Below are 14,583 nucleotides of genomic sequence, written 5' to 3' on the forward strand. Positions count from 1 at the left end.
TTTTTCGGGTCGAAATTTTGAAGTTTGATATCTCAGCTCTGGAAGGGTCTAGATCATCCATTTTTGCACTCAGGTCAAAGTCTCACAGCCCTCTATCATAATCCAGAGTTTTGAGAAGATTGGAGAAACTTAATTTTTCGCCCAAAAATGAAAAAAAAACAAAAGGGGTAACACTGTCGTTTTTTTTTTCGGGTCGAAATTTTGAAGTTTGATATCTCAGCTCTGGAAGGGTCTAGATCATCCATTTTTGCACTCAGGTCAAAGTCTCACAGCCCTCTATCATAATCCAGAGTTTTGAGAAGATTGGAGAAACTTAATTTTTCGCCCAAAAATGAAAAAAAACAAAAGGGGTAACACTGTCGTTTTTTTTTTCGGGTCGAAATTTTGAAGTTTGATATCTCAGCTCTGGAAGGGTCTAGATCATCCATTTTTGCACTCAGGTCAAAGTCTCACAGCCCTCTATCATAATCCAGAGTTTTGAGAAGATTGGAGAAACTTAATTTTTCGCCCAAAAATGAAAAAAAACAAAAGGGGTAACACTGTCGTTTTATTTTTCGGGTCGAAATTTTGAAGTTTGATATCTCAGCTCTGGAAGGGTCTAGATCATCCATTTTTGCACTCAGGTCAAAGTCTCACAGCCCTCTATCATAATCCAGAGTTTTGAGAAGATTGGAGAAACTTAATTTTTCGCCCAAAAATGAAAAAAAAACGAAAGGGGTAACACTGTCGTTTTTTTTTTCGGGTCGAAATTTTGAAGTTTGATATCTCAGCTCTGGAAGGGTCTAGATCATCCATTTTTGCACTCAGGACAAAGTCTCACAGCCCTCTATCATAATCCAGAGTTTTGAGAAGATTGGAGAAACTTAATTTTTCGCCCAAAAATGAAAAAAAACAAAAGGGGTAACACTGTGGGGTTTTTTTTCGGGTCGAAATTTTGAAGTTTGATATCTCAGCTCTGGAAGGGTCTAGATCATCCATTTTTGCACTCAGGTCAAAGTCTCACAGCCCTCTATCATAATCCAGAGTTTTGAGAAGATTGGAGAAACTTAATTTTTCGCCCAAAAATGAAAAAAAACAAAAGGGGTAACACTGTCGTTTTTTTTTTCGGGTCGAAATTTTGAAGTTTGATATCTCAGCTCTGGAAGGGTCTAGATCATCCATTTTTGCACTCAGGTCAAAGTCTCACAGCCCTCTATCATAATCCAGAGTTTTGAGAAGATTGGAGAAACTTAATTTTTCGCCCAAAAACAAAAAAAAAACAAAAGGGGTGACACTGTCGTTTTTTTTTCGGGTCGAAATTTTGAAGTTTGATATCTCAGCTCTGGAAGGGTCTAGATCATCCATTTTTGCACTCAGGTCAAAGTCTCACAGCCCTCTATCATAATCCAGAGTTTTGAGAAGATTGGAGAAACTTAATTTTTCGCCCAAAAATGAAAAAAAACAAAAGGGGTGACACTGTCGTTTTTTTTTCGGGTCGAAATTTTGAAGTTTGATATCTCAGCTCTGGAAGGGTCTAGATCATCCATTTTTGCACTCAGGTCAAAGTCTCACAGCCCTCTATCATAATCCAGAGTTTTGAGAAGATTGGAGAAACTTAATTTTTCGCCCAAAAACGAAAAAAAAACAAAAGGGGTAACACTGTCGTTTTTTTTTCGGGTCGAAATTTTGAAGTTTGATATCTCAGCTCTGGAAGGGTCTAGATCATCCATTTTTGCACTCATGTCAAAGTCTCACAGCCCTCTATCATAATCCAGAGTTTTGAGAAGATTGGAGAAACTTAATTTTTCGCCCAAAAATGAAAAAAAACAAAAGGGGTAACACTGTAGTTTTTTTTTCGGGTCGAAATTTTGAAGTTTGATATCTCAGCTCTGGAAGGGTCTAGATCATCCATTTTTGCACTCATGTCAAAGTCTCACAGCCCTCTATCATAATCCAGAGTTTTGAGAAGATTGGAGAAACTTAATTTTTCGCCCAAAAATGAAAAAAAACAAAAGGGTTAACACTGTCGTTTTTTTTTCGGGTCGAAATTTTGAAGTTTGATATCTCAGCTCTGGAAGGGTCTAGAGCCTCCATTTTTGCACTCAGGTCAAAGTCTCACAGCCCTCTATCATAATCCAGAGTTTTGAGAAGATCAGAGAAACTTATTTTTTCGGCCAAAAATGAAAAAAAACGAAAGGGGTAACACTGTCGTTTTTTTTTCGGGTCGAAATTATGAAGTTTGATATCTCAGCTCTGGAAGGGTCTAGATCATCCATTTTTGCACTCAGGTCAAAGTCTCACAGCCCTCTATCATAATCCAGAGTTTTGAGAAGATTTGAGAAACTTAATTTTTCGCCCAAAAATGAAAAAAAACAAAAGGGGTAACACTGTCGTTTTTTTTTCGGGTCGAAATTTTGAAGTTTGATATCTCAGCTCTGGAAGGGTCTAGATCATCCATTTTTGCACTCAGGTCAAAGTCTCACAGCCCTCTATCATAATCCAGAGTTTTGAGAAGATTGGAGAAACTTAATTTTTCGCCCAAAAATGAAAAAAAACAAAAGGGGTAACACTGTCGTTTTATTTTTCGGGTCGAAATTTTGAAGTTTGATATCTCAGCTCTGGAAGGGTCTAGATCATCCATTTTTGCACTCAGGTCAAAGTCTCACAGCCCTCTATCATAATCCAGAGTTTTGAGAAGATTGGAGAAACTTAATTTTTCGCCCAAAAATGAAAAAAAAACGAAAGGGGTAACACTGTCGTTTTTTTTTTCGGGTCGAAATTTTGAAGTTTGATATCTCAGCTCTGGAAGGGTCTAGATCATCCATTTTTGCACTCAGGACAAAGTCTCACAGCCCTCTATCATAATCCAGAGTTTTGAGAAGATTGGAGAAACTTAATTTTTCGCCCCAAAAATGAAAAAAAACAAAAGGGGTAACACTGTGGGGTTTTTTTTCGGGTCGAAATTTTGAAGTTTGATATCTCAGCTCTGGAAGGGTCTAGATCATCCATTTTTGCACTCAGGTCAAAGTCTCACAGCCCTCTATCATAATCCAGAGTTTTGAGAAGATTGGAGAAACTTAATTTTTCGCCCAAAAATGAAAAAAAACAAAAGGGGTAACACTGTCGTTTTTTTTTTCGGGTCGAAATTTTGAAGTTTGATATCTCAGCTCTGGAAGGGTCTAGATCATCCATTTTTGCACTCAGGTCAAAGTCTCACAGCCCTCTATCATAATCCAGAGTTTTGAGAAGATTGGAGAAACTTAATTTTTCGCCCAAAAACAAAAAAAAAACAAAAGGGGTGACACTGTCGTTTTTTTTTCGGGTCGAAATTTTGAAGTTTGATATCTCAGCTCTGGAAGGGTCTAGATCATCCATTTTTGCACTCAGGTCAAAGTCTCACAGCCCTCTATCATAATCCAGAGTTTTGAGAAGATTGGAGAAACTTAATTTTTCGCCCAAAAATGAAAAAAAACAAAAGGGGTGACACTGTCGTTTTTTTTTCGGGTCGAAATTTTGAAGTTTGATATCTCAGCTCTGGAAGGGTCTAGATCATCCATTTTTGCACTCAGGTCAAAGTCTCACAGCCCTCTATCATAATCCAGAGTTTTGAGAAGATTGGAGAAACTTAATTTTTCGCCCAAAAACGAAAAAAAAACAAAAGGGGTAACACTGTCGTTTTTTTTTCGGGTCGAAATTTTGAAGTTTGATATCTCAGCTCTGGAAGGGTCTAGATCATCCATTTTTGCACTCATGTCAAAGTCTCACAGCCCTCTATCATAATCCAGAGTTTTGAGAAGATTGGAGAAACTTAATTTTTCGCCCAAAAATGAAAAAAAACAAAAGGGGTAACACTGTAGTTTTTTTTTCGGGTCGAAATTTTGAAGTTTGATATCTCAGCTCTGGAAGGGTCTAGATCATCCATTTTTGCACTCATGTCAAAGTCTCACAGCCCTCTATCATAATCCAGAGTTTTGAGAAGATTGGAGAAACTTAATTTTTCGCCCAAAAATGAAAAAAAACAAAAGGGTTAACACTGTCGTTTTTTTTTCGGGTCGAAATTTTGAAGTTTGATATCTCAGCTCTGGAAGGGTCTAGAGCCTCCATTTTTGCACTCAGGTCAAAGTCTCACAGCCCTCTATCATAATCCAGAGTTTTGAGAAGATCAGAGAAACTTATTTTTTCGGCCAAAAATGAAAAAAAACGAAAGGGGTAACACTGTCGTTTTTTTTTCGGGTCGAAATTATGAAGTTTGATATCTCAGCTCTGGAAGGGTCTAGATCATCCATTTTTGCACTCAGGTCAAAGTCTCACAGCCCTCTATCATAATCCAGAGTTTTGAGAAGATTTGAGAAACTTAATTTTTCGCCCAAAAATGAAAAAAAACAAAAGGGGTAACACTGTCGTTTTTTTTTCGGGTCGAAATTTTGAAGTTTGATATCTCAGCTCTGGAAGGGTCTAGATCATCCATTTTTGCACTCATGTCAAAGTCTCACAGCCCTCTATCATAATCCAGAGTTTTGAGAAGATTGGAGAAACTTAATTTTTCGCCCAAAAACAAAAAAAAAACAAAAGGGGTAACACTGTCGTTTTTTTTTCGGGTCGAAATTTTGAAGTTTGATATCTCAGCTCTGGAAGGGTCTAGAGCCTCCATTTTTGCACTCAGGTCAAAGTCTCACAGCCCTCTATCATAATCCAGAGTTTTGAGAAGATTGGAGAAACTTAATTTTTCACCCAAAAATGAAAAAAAAACAAAAGGGGTAACACTGTCGTTTTTTTTTTCGGGTCGAAATTTTGAGTTTCGATATCTCAGCTCTGGAAGGGTCTAGATCATCCATTTTTGCACTCATGTCAAAGTCTCACTGCCCTCTATCATAATCCAGAGTTTTGAGAAGATTGGAGAAACTTAATTTTTCGCCCAAAAACAAAAAACAAAACAAAAGGGGTAACACTGTCGTTTTTTTTTCGGGTCGAAATTTTGAAGTTTGATATCTCAGCTCTGGAAGGGTCTAGAGCCTCCATTTTTGCACTCAGGTCAAAGTCTCACAGCCCTCTATCATAATCCAGAGTTTTGAGAAGATTGGAGAAACTTAATTTTTCGCCCAAAAATGAAAAAAAACAAAAGGGGTAACACTGTCGTTTTTTTTTCGGGTCGAAATTTTGAAGTTTGATATCTCAGCTCTGGAAGGGTCTAGATCATCCATTTTTGCACTCATGTCAAAGTCTCACAGCCCTCTATCATAATCCAGAGTTTTGAGAAGATTGGAGAAACTTAATTTTTCGCCCAAAAATGAAAAAAAAACAAAAAGGGGTAACACTGTCGTTTTTTTTTCGGGTCGAAATTTTGAGTTTCGATATCTCAGCTCTGGAAGGGTCTAGATCATCCATTTTTGCACTCAGGTCAAAGTCTCACAGCCCTCTATCACAATCCAGAGTTTTGAGAAGATTGGAGAAACTTAATTTTTCGCCCAAAAATGAAAAAAAACGAAAGGGGTAACACTGTCGTTTTTTTTTCGGGTCGAAATTTTGAAGTTTGATATCTCAGCTCTGGAAGGGTCTAGATCATCCATTTTTGCACTCAGGTCAAAGTCTCACAGCCCTCTATCATAATCCAGAGTTTTGAGAAGATTGGAGAAACTTAATTTTTCGCCCAAAAATGAAAAAAAAAACAAAAGGGGTAACACTGTCGTTTTTTTTTCGGGTCGAAATTTTGAAGTTTGATATCTCAGCTCTGGAAGGGTCTAGATCATCCATTTTTGCACTCATGTCAAAGTCTCACAGCCCTCTATCATAATCCAGAGTTTTGAGAAGATTGGAGAAACTTAATTTTTCGCCCAAAAATGAAAAAAAAAAACAAAAGGGGTAACACTGTCGTTTTTTTTTCGGGTCGAAATTTTGAGTTTCGATATCTCAGCTCTGGAAGGGTCTAGATCATCCATTTTTGCACTCAGGTCAAAGTCTCACAGCCCTCTATCACAATCCAGAGTTTTGAGAAGATTGGAGAAACTTAATTTTTCGCCCAAAAATGAAAAAAAACGAAAGGGGTAACACTGTCGTTTTTTTTTCGGGTCGAAATTTTGAAGTTTGATATCTCAGCTCTGGAAGGGTCTAGATCATCCATTTTTGCACTCAGGTCAAAGTCTCACAGCCCTCTATCATAATCCAGAGTTTTGAGAAGATTGGAGAAACTTAATTTTTCGCCCAAAAATGAAAAAAAAAACAAAAGGGGTAACACTGTCGTTTTTTTTTCGGGTCGAAATTTTGAAGTTTGATATCTCAGCTCTGGAAGGGTCTAGATCATCCATTTTTGCACTCAGGTCAAAGTCTCACAGCCCTCTATCATAATCCAGAGTTTTGAGAAGATTGGAGAAACTTAATTTTTCGCCCAAAAACGAAAAAAAAACAAAAGGGGTAACACTGTCGTTTTTTTTTCGGGTCGAAATTTTGAAGTTTGATATCTCAGCTCTGGAAGGGTCTAGATCATCCATTTTTGCACTCATGTCAAAGTCTCACAGCCCTCTATCATAATCCAGAGTTTTGAGAAGATTGGAGAAACTTAATTTTTCACCCAAAAATGAAAAAAAACAAAAGGGGTAACACTGTCGTTTTTTTTTTCGGGTCGAAATTTTGAAGTTTGATATCTCAGCTCTGGAAGGGTCTAGATCATCCATTTTTGCACTCATGTCAAAGTCTCACAGCCCTCTATCATAATCCAGAGTTTTGAGAAGATTGGAGAAACTTAATTTTTCGCCCAAAAATGAAAAAAAACAAAAGGGGTAACACTGTCGTTTTTTTTTCGGGTCGAAATTTTGAGTTTCGATATCTCAGCTCTGGAAGGGTCTAGATCATCCATTTTTGCACTCAGGTCAAAGTCTCACAGCCCTCTATCATAATCCAGAGTTTTGAGAAGATTGGAGAAACTTAATTTTTCGCCCAAAAATGAAAAAAAACAAAAGGGGTAACACTGTCGTTTTTTTTTTTCGGGTCGAAATTTTGAAGTTTGATATCTCAGCTCTGGAAGGGTCTAGAGCCTCCATTTTTGCACTCAGGTCAAAGTCTCACAGCCCTCTATCATAATCCAGAGTTTTGAGAAGATTGGAGAAACTTAATTTTTCACCCAAAAATGAAAAAAAACAAAAGGGGTAACACTGTCGTTTTTTTTTCGGGTCGAAATTTTGAAGTTTGATATCTCAGCTCTGGAAGGGTCTAGATCATCCATTTTTGCACTCAGGTCAAAGTCTCACAGCCCTCTATCATAATCCAGAGTTTTGAGAAGATTGGAGAAACTTAATTTTTCGCCCAAAAATGAAAAAAAACAAAAGGGGTAACACTGTCGTTTTTTTTTCGGGTCGAAATTTTGAAGTTTGATATCTCAGCTCTGGAAGGGTCTAGATCATCCATTTTTGCACTCAGGTCAAAGTCTCACAGCCCTCTATCATAATCCAGAGTTTTGAGAAGATTGGAGAAACTTAATTTTTCGCCCAAAAATGAAAAAAAAACAAAAGGGGTAACACTGTCGTTTTTTTTTCGGGTCGAAATTTTGAAGTTTGATATCTCAGCTCTGGAAGGGTCTAGATCATCCATTTTTGCACTCAGGTCAAAGTCTCACAGCCCTCTATCATAATCCAGAGTTTTGAGAAGATTGGAGAAACTTAATTTTTCGCCCAAAAATGAAAAAAAAAAAACAAAAGGGGTAACACTGTCGTTTTTTTTTTCGGGTCGAAATTTTGAAGTTTGATATCTCAGCTCTGGGAGGGTCTAGATCATCCATTTTTGCACTCATGTCAAAGTCTCACAGCCCTCTATCATAATCCAGAGTTTTGAGAAGATTGGAGAAACTTAATTTTTCGCCCAAAAATGAAAAAAAACAAAAGGGGTAACACTGTCGTTTTTTTTTTCGGGTCGAAATTTTGAAGTTTGATATCTCAGCTCTGGAAGGGTCTAGATCATCCATTTTTGCACTCAGGTCAAAGTCTCACAGCCCTCTATCATAATCCAGAGTTTTGAGAAGATTGGAGAAACTTAATTTTTCGCCCAAAAATGACTGTCGTTTTTTTTTTCGGGTCGAAATTTTGAAGTTTGATATCTCAGCTCTGGAAGGGTCTAGATCATCCATTTTTGCACTCAGGTCAAAGTCTCACAGCCCTCTATCATAATCCAGAGTTTTGAGAAGATTGGAGAAACTTAATTTTTCGCCCAAAAATGAAAAAAAACAAAAGGGGTAACACTGTCGTTTTTTTTTTCGGGTCGAAATTTTGAAGTTTGATATCTCAGCTCTGGAAGGGTCTAGATCATCCATTTTTGCACTCAGGTCAAAGTCTCACAGCCCTCTATCATAATCCAGAGTTTTGAGAAGATTGGAGAAACTTAATTTTTCGCCCAAAAATGAAAAAAAAACGAAAGGGGTAACACTGTCGTTTTTTTTTTCGGGTCGAAATTTTGAAGTTTGATATCTCAGCTCTGGAAGGGTCTAGATCATCCATTTTTGCACTCAGGTCAAAGTCTCACAGCCCTCTATCATAATCCAGAGTTTTGAGAAGATTGGAGAAACTTAATTTTTCGCCCAAAAATGAAAAAAAACAAAAGGGGTAACACTGTCGTTTTTTTTTCGGGTCGAAATTTTGAAGTTTGATATCTCAGCTCTGGAAGGGTCTAGAGCCTCCATTTTTGCACTCAGGTCAAAGTCTCACAGCCCTCTATCATAATCCAGAGTTTTGAGAAGATTGGAGAAACTTAATTTTTCACCCAAAAATGAAAAAAAACAAAAGGGGTAAGTAACACTGTCGTTTTTTTTTCGGGTCGAAATTTTGAAGTTTGATATCTCAGCTCTGGAAGGGTCTAGATCATCCATTTTTGCACTCAGGTCAAAGTCTCACAGCCCTCTATCATAATCCAGAGTTTTGAGAAGATTGGAGAAACTTAATTTTTCGCCCAAAAATGAAAAAAAACAAAAGGGGTAACACTGTCGTTTTTTTTTCGGGTCGAAATTTTGAAGTTTGATATCTCAGCTCTGGAAGGGTCTAGATCATCCATTTTTGCACTCAGGACAAAGTCTCACAGCCCTCTATCATAATCCAGAGTTTTGAGAAGATCAGAGAAACTTAATTTTTCGCCCAAAAATGAAAAAAAACGAAAGGGGTAACACTGTCGTTTTTTTTTCGGGTCGAAATTTTGAAGTTTGATATCTCAGCTCTGGAAGGGTCTAGATCATCCATTTTTGCACTCAGGTCAAAGTCTCACAGCCCTCTATCATAATCCAGAGTTTTGAGAAGATTGGAGAAACTTAATTTTTCGCCCAAAAATGAAAAAAAAACAAAAGGGGTAACACTGTCGTTTTTTTTTCGGGTCGAAATTTTGAAGTTTGATATCTCAGCTCTGGAAGGGTCTAGATCATCCATTTTTGCACTCAGGTCAAAGTCTCACAGCCCTCTATCATAATCCAGAGTTTTGAGAAGATTGGAGAAACTTAATTTTTCGCCCAAAAATGAAAAAAAACAAAAGGGGTAACACTGTCGTTTTTTTTTCGGGTCGAAATTTTGAAGTTTGATATCTCAGCTCTGGAAGGGTCTAGATCATCCATTTTTGCACTCATGTCAAAGTCTCACAGCCCTCTATCATAATCCAGAGTTTTGAGAAGATTGGAGAAACTTAATTTTTCGCCCAAAAATGAAAAAAAACAAAAGGGGTAACACTGTCGTTTTTTTTTCGGGTCGAAATTTTGAGTTTCGATATCTCAGCTCTGGAAGGGTCTAGATCATCCATTTTTGCACTCAGGTCAAAGTCTCACAGCCCTCTATCATAATCCAGAGTTTTGAGAAGATTGGAGAAACTTAATTTTTCGCCCAAAAATGAAAAAAAACAAAAGGGGTAACACTGTCGTTTTTTTTTCGGGTCGAAATTTTGAAGTTTGATATCTCAGCTCTGGAAGGGTCTAGATCATCCATTTTTGCACTCAGGTCAAAGTCTCACAGCCCTCTATCATAATCCAGAGTTTTGAGAAGATTGGAGAAACTTAATTTTTCACCCAAAAATGAAAAAAAACAAAAGGGGTAACACTGTCGTTTTTTTTTCGGGTCGAAATTTTGAAGTTTGATATCTCAGCTCTGGAAGGGTCTAGATCATCCATTTTTGCACTCAGGTCAAAGTCTCACAGCCCTCTATCATAATCCAGAGTTTTGAGAAGATTGGAGAAACTTAATTTTTCGCCCAAAAATGAAAAAAAACAAAAGGGGTAACACTGTCGGTTTTTTTTCGGGTCGAAATTTTGAAGTTTGATATCTCAGCTCTGGAAGGGTCTAGATCATCCATTTTTGCACTCAGGTCAAAGTCTCACAGCCCTCTATCATAATCCAGAGTTTTGAGAAGATTGGAGAAACTTAATTTTTCGCCCAAAAACAAAAAAAAACAAAAGGGGTAACACTGTCGTTTTTTTTTCGGGTCGAAATTTTGAAGTTTGATATCTCAGCTCTGGAAGGGTCTAGATCATCCATTTTTGCACTCAGGTCAAAGTCTCACAGCCCTCTATCATAATCCAGAGTTTTGAGAAGATTGGAGAAACTTAATTTTTCGCCCAAAAATGAAAAAAAACAAAAGGGGTGACACTGTCGTTTTTTTTTCGGGTCGAAATTTTGAAGTTTGATATCTCAGCTCTGGAAGGGTCTAGATCATCCATTTTTGCACTCAGGTCAAAGTCTCACAGCCCTCTATCATAATCCAGAGTTTTGAGAAGATTGGAGAAACTTAATTTTTCGCCCAAAAATGAAAAAAAACAAAAGGGGTAACACTGTCGTTTTTTTTTTCGGGTCGAAATTTTGAAGTTTGATATCTCAGCTCTGGAAGGGTCTAGATCATCCATTTTTGCACTCAGGTCAAAGTCTCACAGCCCTCTATCATAATCCAGAGTTTTGAGAAGATTGGAGAAACTTAATTTTTCGCCCAAAAATGAAAAAAAACAAAAGGGGTAACACTGTCGTTTTTTTTTTTCGGGTCGAAATTTTGAAGTTTGATATCTCAGCTCTGGAAGGGTCTAGAACATCCATTTTTGCACTCAGGACAAAGTCTCACAGCCCTCTATCATAATCCAGAGTTTTGAGAAGATTGGAGAAACTTAATTTTTCGCCCAAAAACAAAAAAAAAACAAAAGGGGTAACACTGTCGTTTTTTTTTTTGGGTCGAAATTTTGAAGTTTGATATCTCAGCTCTGGAAGGGTCTAGATCATCCATTTTTGTACTCAGGTCAAAGTCTCACAGCCCTCTATCATAATCCAGAGTTTTGAGAAGATTGGAGAAACTTAATTTTTCGCCCAAAAATGAAAAAAAAACAAAAGGGGTACTCATTAGGCTACTTCATTAAAAACGTGACGACGTTTTTTTCGGCGTGGATCAAGGCAAATTAATCCCGTTTCACCTTGAAAATAATAAATTTTTTTTTTTTTGTTTTTTTTTGCATTTTAAATAATAGAATATTTCTCAGTGATCGTCAATAAAACAAAATTCCATTTTGTTTCATAGGCGATTGCGTGTAATGTATCTCTCCACTGGAACGTGTAAACGCAAACGTGTTAGTTTCACGTTTGAGGGGGTTAAACCGTGACATCTACACGTTTTCCAAAGTGGACCAACGTGATTATTTCACGTCTTGTCGTGATACCGGGTTGGGGAGTTTGAAGTGAAAGTATTTGAGTACTCAAGTATTTTAGGATATGTGCGGAGAGCATTCACTCAATATTATTATCTCACTTTCGACAGGTGGCTTTTTAGAGGCTTTTGCACCTGAGGTCTTTACATATATACATACTGTATAGCCTATATATATATATATATATATATATATATATATATATATATATATATATATATTCTGATGGATGGGCATTGTTAGTGGACAAATTGCACAGTGAGAATGTAAAAATAGTGTGACAGTGTCAAAGAAACATCTTAAATACGTAACATTTGACTGCTTCTAATGAGTAGGCTACTATTTATCAAAACTCTTTCTCTATAGGGTCTGGTCACCCCGATGCTGCGCTGTCCATCTCAAAGGTTGCTGGACCGCATTGTGCGACGCTACTTCGAAGTGACTGATGTTGGCAGTGTGCAGATGAAGCACTTTAGTGAAAAGGACAAACTCAGACTTCTTTACACTCTGGCTGTGAATCAACAGCCTCTTATACTGCAGGTATGATGATTAGTAGGCCAATATGATTAGCATGGCTCATGATTCCCAGTGAATGCATGAGCTAATCAAAATATACTTTAAAAATGCAATGCAAATCTTTGGATAAAAGCATAAATCTGAATGTAAACATTGTTATTTCATAAAATTTAGTGAGCAGATTTTCAAGGGAAAAGGGGCATTATCTGAGACATTTCAATAATGTTGTTTCCAAACACAGGAAGAAGGACGGTCTACCTCTACATATAAAGAAAAAGAAAATAACACACATTAACATTGCCCGCTCATGGCGCTCAAGCTCCCTCGCTTCCTGTTTTCAGCCCTACTTTTGCCTTTTCTGCCTACAGATGTTTCCAGGCACAGAGGGCTGGCCCTTCCTGCGCTACCACGGCTCCTGCGGAAGGATGATGGTGTGTGCCGGGAGCAGACCCCTCAGGAGCCTGTTTAACTCTCCATTAGAGCGCCGCGCAGACATCGTCCACCAGCTCCTTCACATCACCCAGAGCCTGAGCGCCAACAGCCTCCAGTTCAGCCTCTTCTATACCAGTGTCTCAGAGGACATGTTTGGCATCTTGGATGATAGCAGGGTCTTCATTGTGGATGCCAGTAACATTGGGATCATTGACTTACAGGAAGGTCAGTTTGGGCTTAATCGCTACAGGTTACCTATAAATAGTTTTCTGCAGTAAAATATTCCTTATACCATGTACACAGGTAAACCCTATAGTTGGAATAAGCTTTTCCACCAGTAAGGCAAAAAAACAAACAAAAAAACAACAACAACATATTCCTACAAACAGTTTTGTAATTATGTGCATATGGAAAGGTTCAATATTATTTGCTCTTTATATTTATATTATGAATGTTTGTTTTTTTTGCCGGGTTTTAAGTACAATTTATAATGTTCATATACACTAACATTCAAAATGTTGGGGTCAATACGATTTGTTTTTAACAAATTAATACTTTCGTAAGCTAGTTCCCACATAAATATTAAGCAGCAACTTAATAAGAAATGTTTCTTAAGTACTAAATATGCAAATATAGATGTACAGAATGATTTCTGAAGGACCACGTGACACTGAAGACTGGAGTTGGAGTAATGATGCTGAAAATTCAGCTTCACCATCACTGAAATAAATTACATTTTAAATTGTAATAATATTTATCAATATTAATTTACTGTATTTTTGATCAAATAAACACAGACTTCATAAGCATGAAACTTTTTCTTTTAAATTATGTAATTTTAAGTGAACCCCAGGATGACTAGCAACCACTTTATGAAAGCTACATAAAAATAAAATTTAAATTATTAATAAATAGAATTAATTATTCATAATGCAGCCTAAATGTACAGTAATCACTAAATCTGGTGCTGTGCTATACATCTTATTAAATAATACCACTCCTTCTGGCAGGACATCCTCCTGATGAAGACTTGCTACCAGAACACCTTGATGTCTTCTCCTGTCTGAGTGGATCTTGTGCGAGACCTCCCCCATGTGAGACTGTCCGAACGACACAGAGTATTACCCTACTATGCAAACATGTCCTTAACAAACTGCTCGTCCCTAATGATGTGCAGTCCGGTCACCTTCCCAGAGCAGCAGTGAACGAGCTGGCTAACTGCGCAGACCAATCTCAGTCTGACCAAAGAATAATCGCTGCCATCCAAACCTTAAAAGACATCTTACAGACACTAAGGGCATGCAGCGCTCTTTATGGATACAGGTATCCTGAATGCCTATATAGTGACAAGTTCTAGACCTGAACTACTACGGGATAATTCTCCCAAAAAAAAAATGAAGATTGTCATTTAACCCTCATGTCATTTTCAAACCTGTCATCCTTTTTTTCTATGTAACAGAGAATGGATAAATGTAGCGCCAAACACTAGTTCAGATCATACGAATGCACAAACTCTCATAAGATTGTATTGCCCAGAGACCAAAAAGAAAGAGCAAGAAGTGCAAGGTGCACCTGAATGATATCAGGGTGAGTGAAAGAAGAATTTAATTTTTTGGGTGGAGTCTCTGTATGTAAAGTTCACAGATACAGTCTGAACCTGGAAGTATCTTCTTGACACAACATAGCTTTATCAACACATATCTAATAAAGGATGTTTATCTTATCGAAGTGTAGCCTGCAGACAAACATTGAGACAAATAAACATGTATGTGTGTGTGTATGTATATATATATATATATATATATATATATATATATATGTATGAAGAGTTCAGATGCAAAAGCCTCTAAGTGACATTTGAAATTCTCTTCTAGAATAATCATTTTTATCAAGCTTGTATATTTAAATTCAGTAATTTCACTTAAATGGCAATTCATAGGTAATCTTCATTACCAGTTAAGTGAAATTACTGAACTTAAATATACAAGCTTGATAAAAATTAACATTCTTGAAGAAAATTT

At 37.1% G+C, this 14,583-nt stretch overlaps 1 protein-coding gene across 1 annotated transcript in view; it reads left to right on the forward strand.

Annotated features, from left to right (window-relative positions):
* Positions 1–14,380, forward strand: part of dipk2b (divergent protein kinase domain 2B) — a 43,673-nt gene extending 29,293 nt beyond the window's left edge. Inside the window, exons 3-5 of the mRNA XM_089133156.1 lie at positions 11,981–12,154; positions 12,499–12,787; positions 13,573–14,380. Of these exons, the coding sequence (XP_088989282.1) occupies positions 11,981–12,154; positions 12,499–12,787; positions 13,573–13,919 (810 nt within the window). The 3' untranslated portion in view covers positions 13,920–14,380. The remainder of the gene's footprint in view (positions 1–11,980; positions 12,155–12,498; positions 12,788–13,572) is intronic.
* The last annotated feature ends 203 nt before the right edge of the window (positions 14,381–14,583 follow it).

Source organism: Pimephales promelas, chromosome 7 (genome assembly GCF_988280905.1).
Source record: "Pimephales promelas chromosome 7, fPimPro1.hap1.1, whole genome shotgun sequence".
NCBI lineage: Eukaryota > Metazoa > Chordata > Actinopteri > Cypriniformes > Leuciscidae > Pimephales > Pimephales promelas.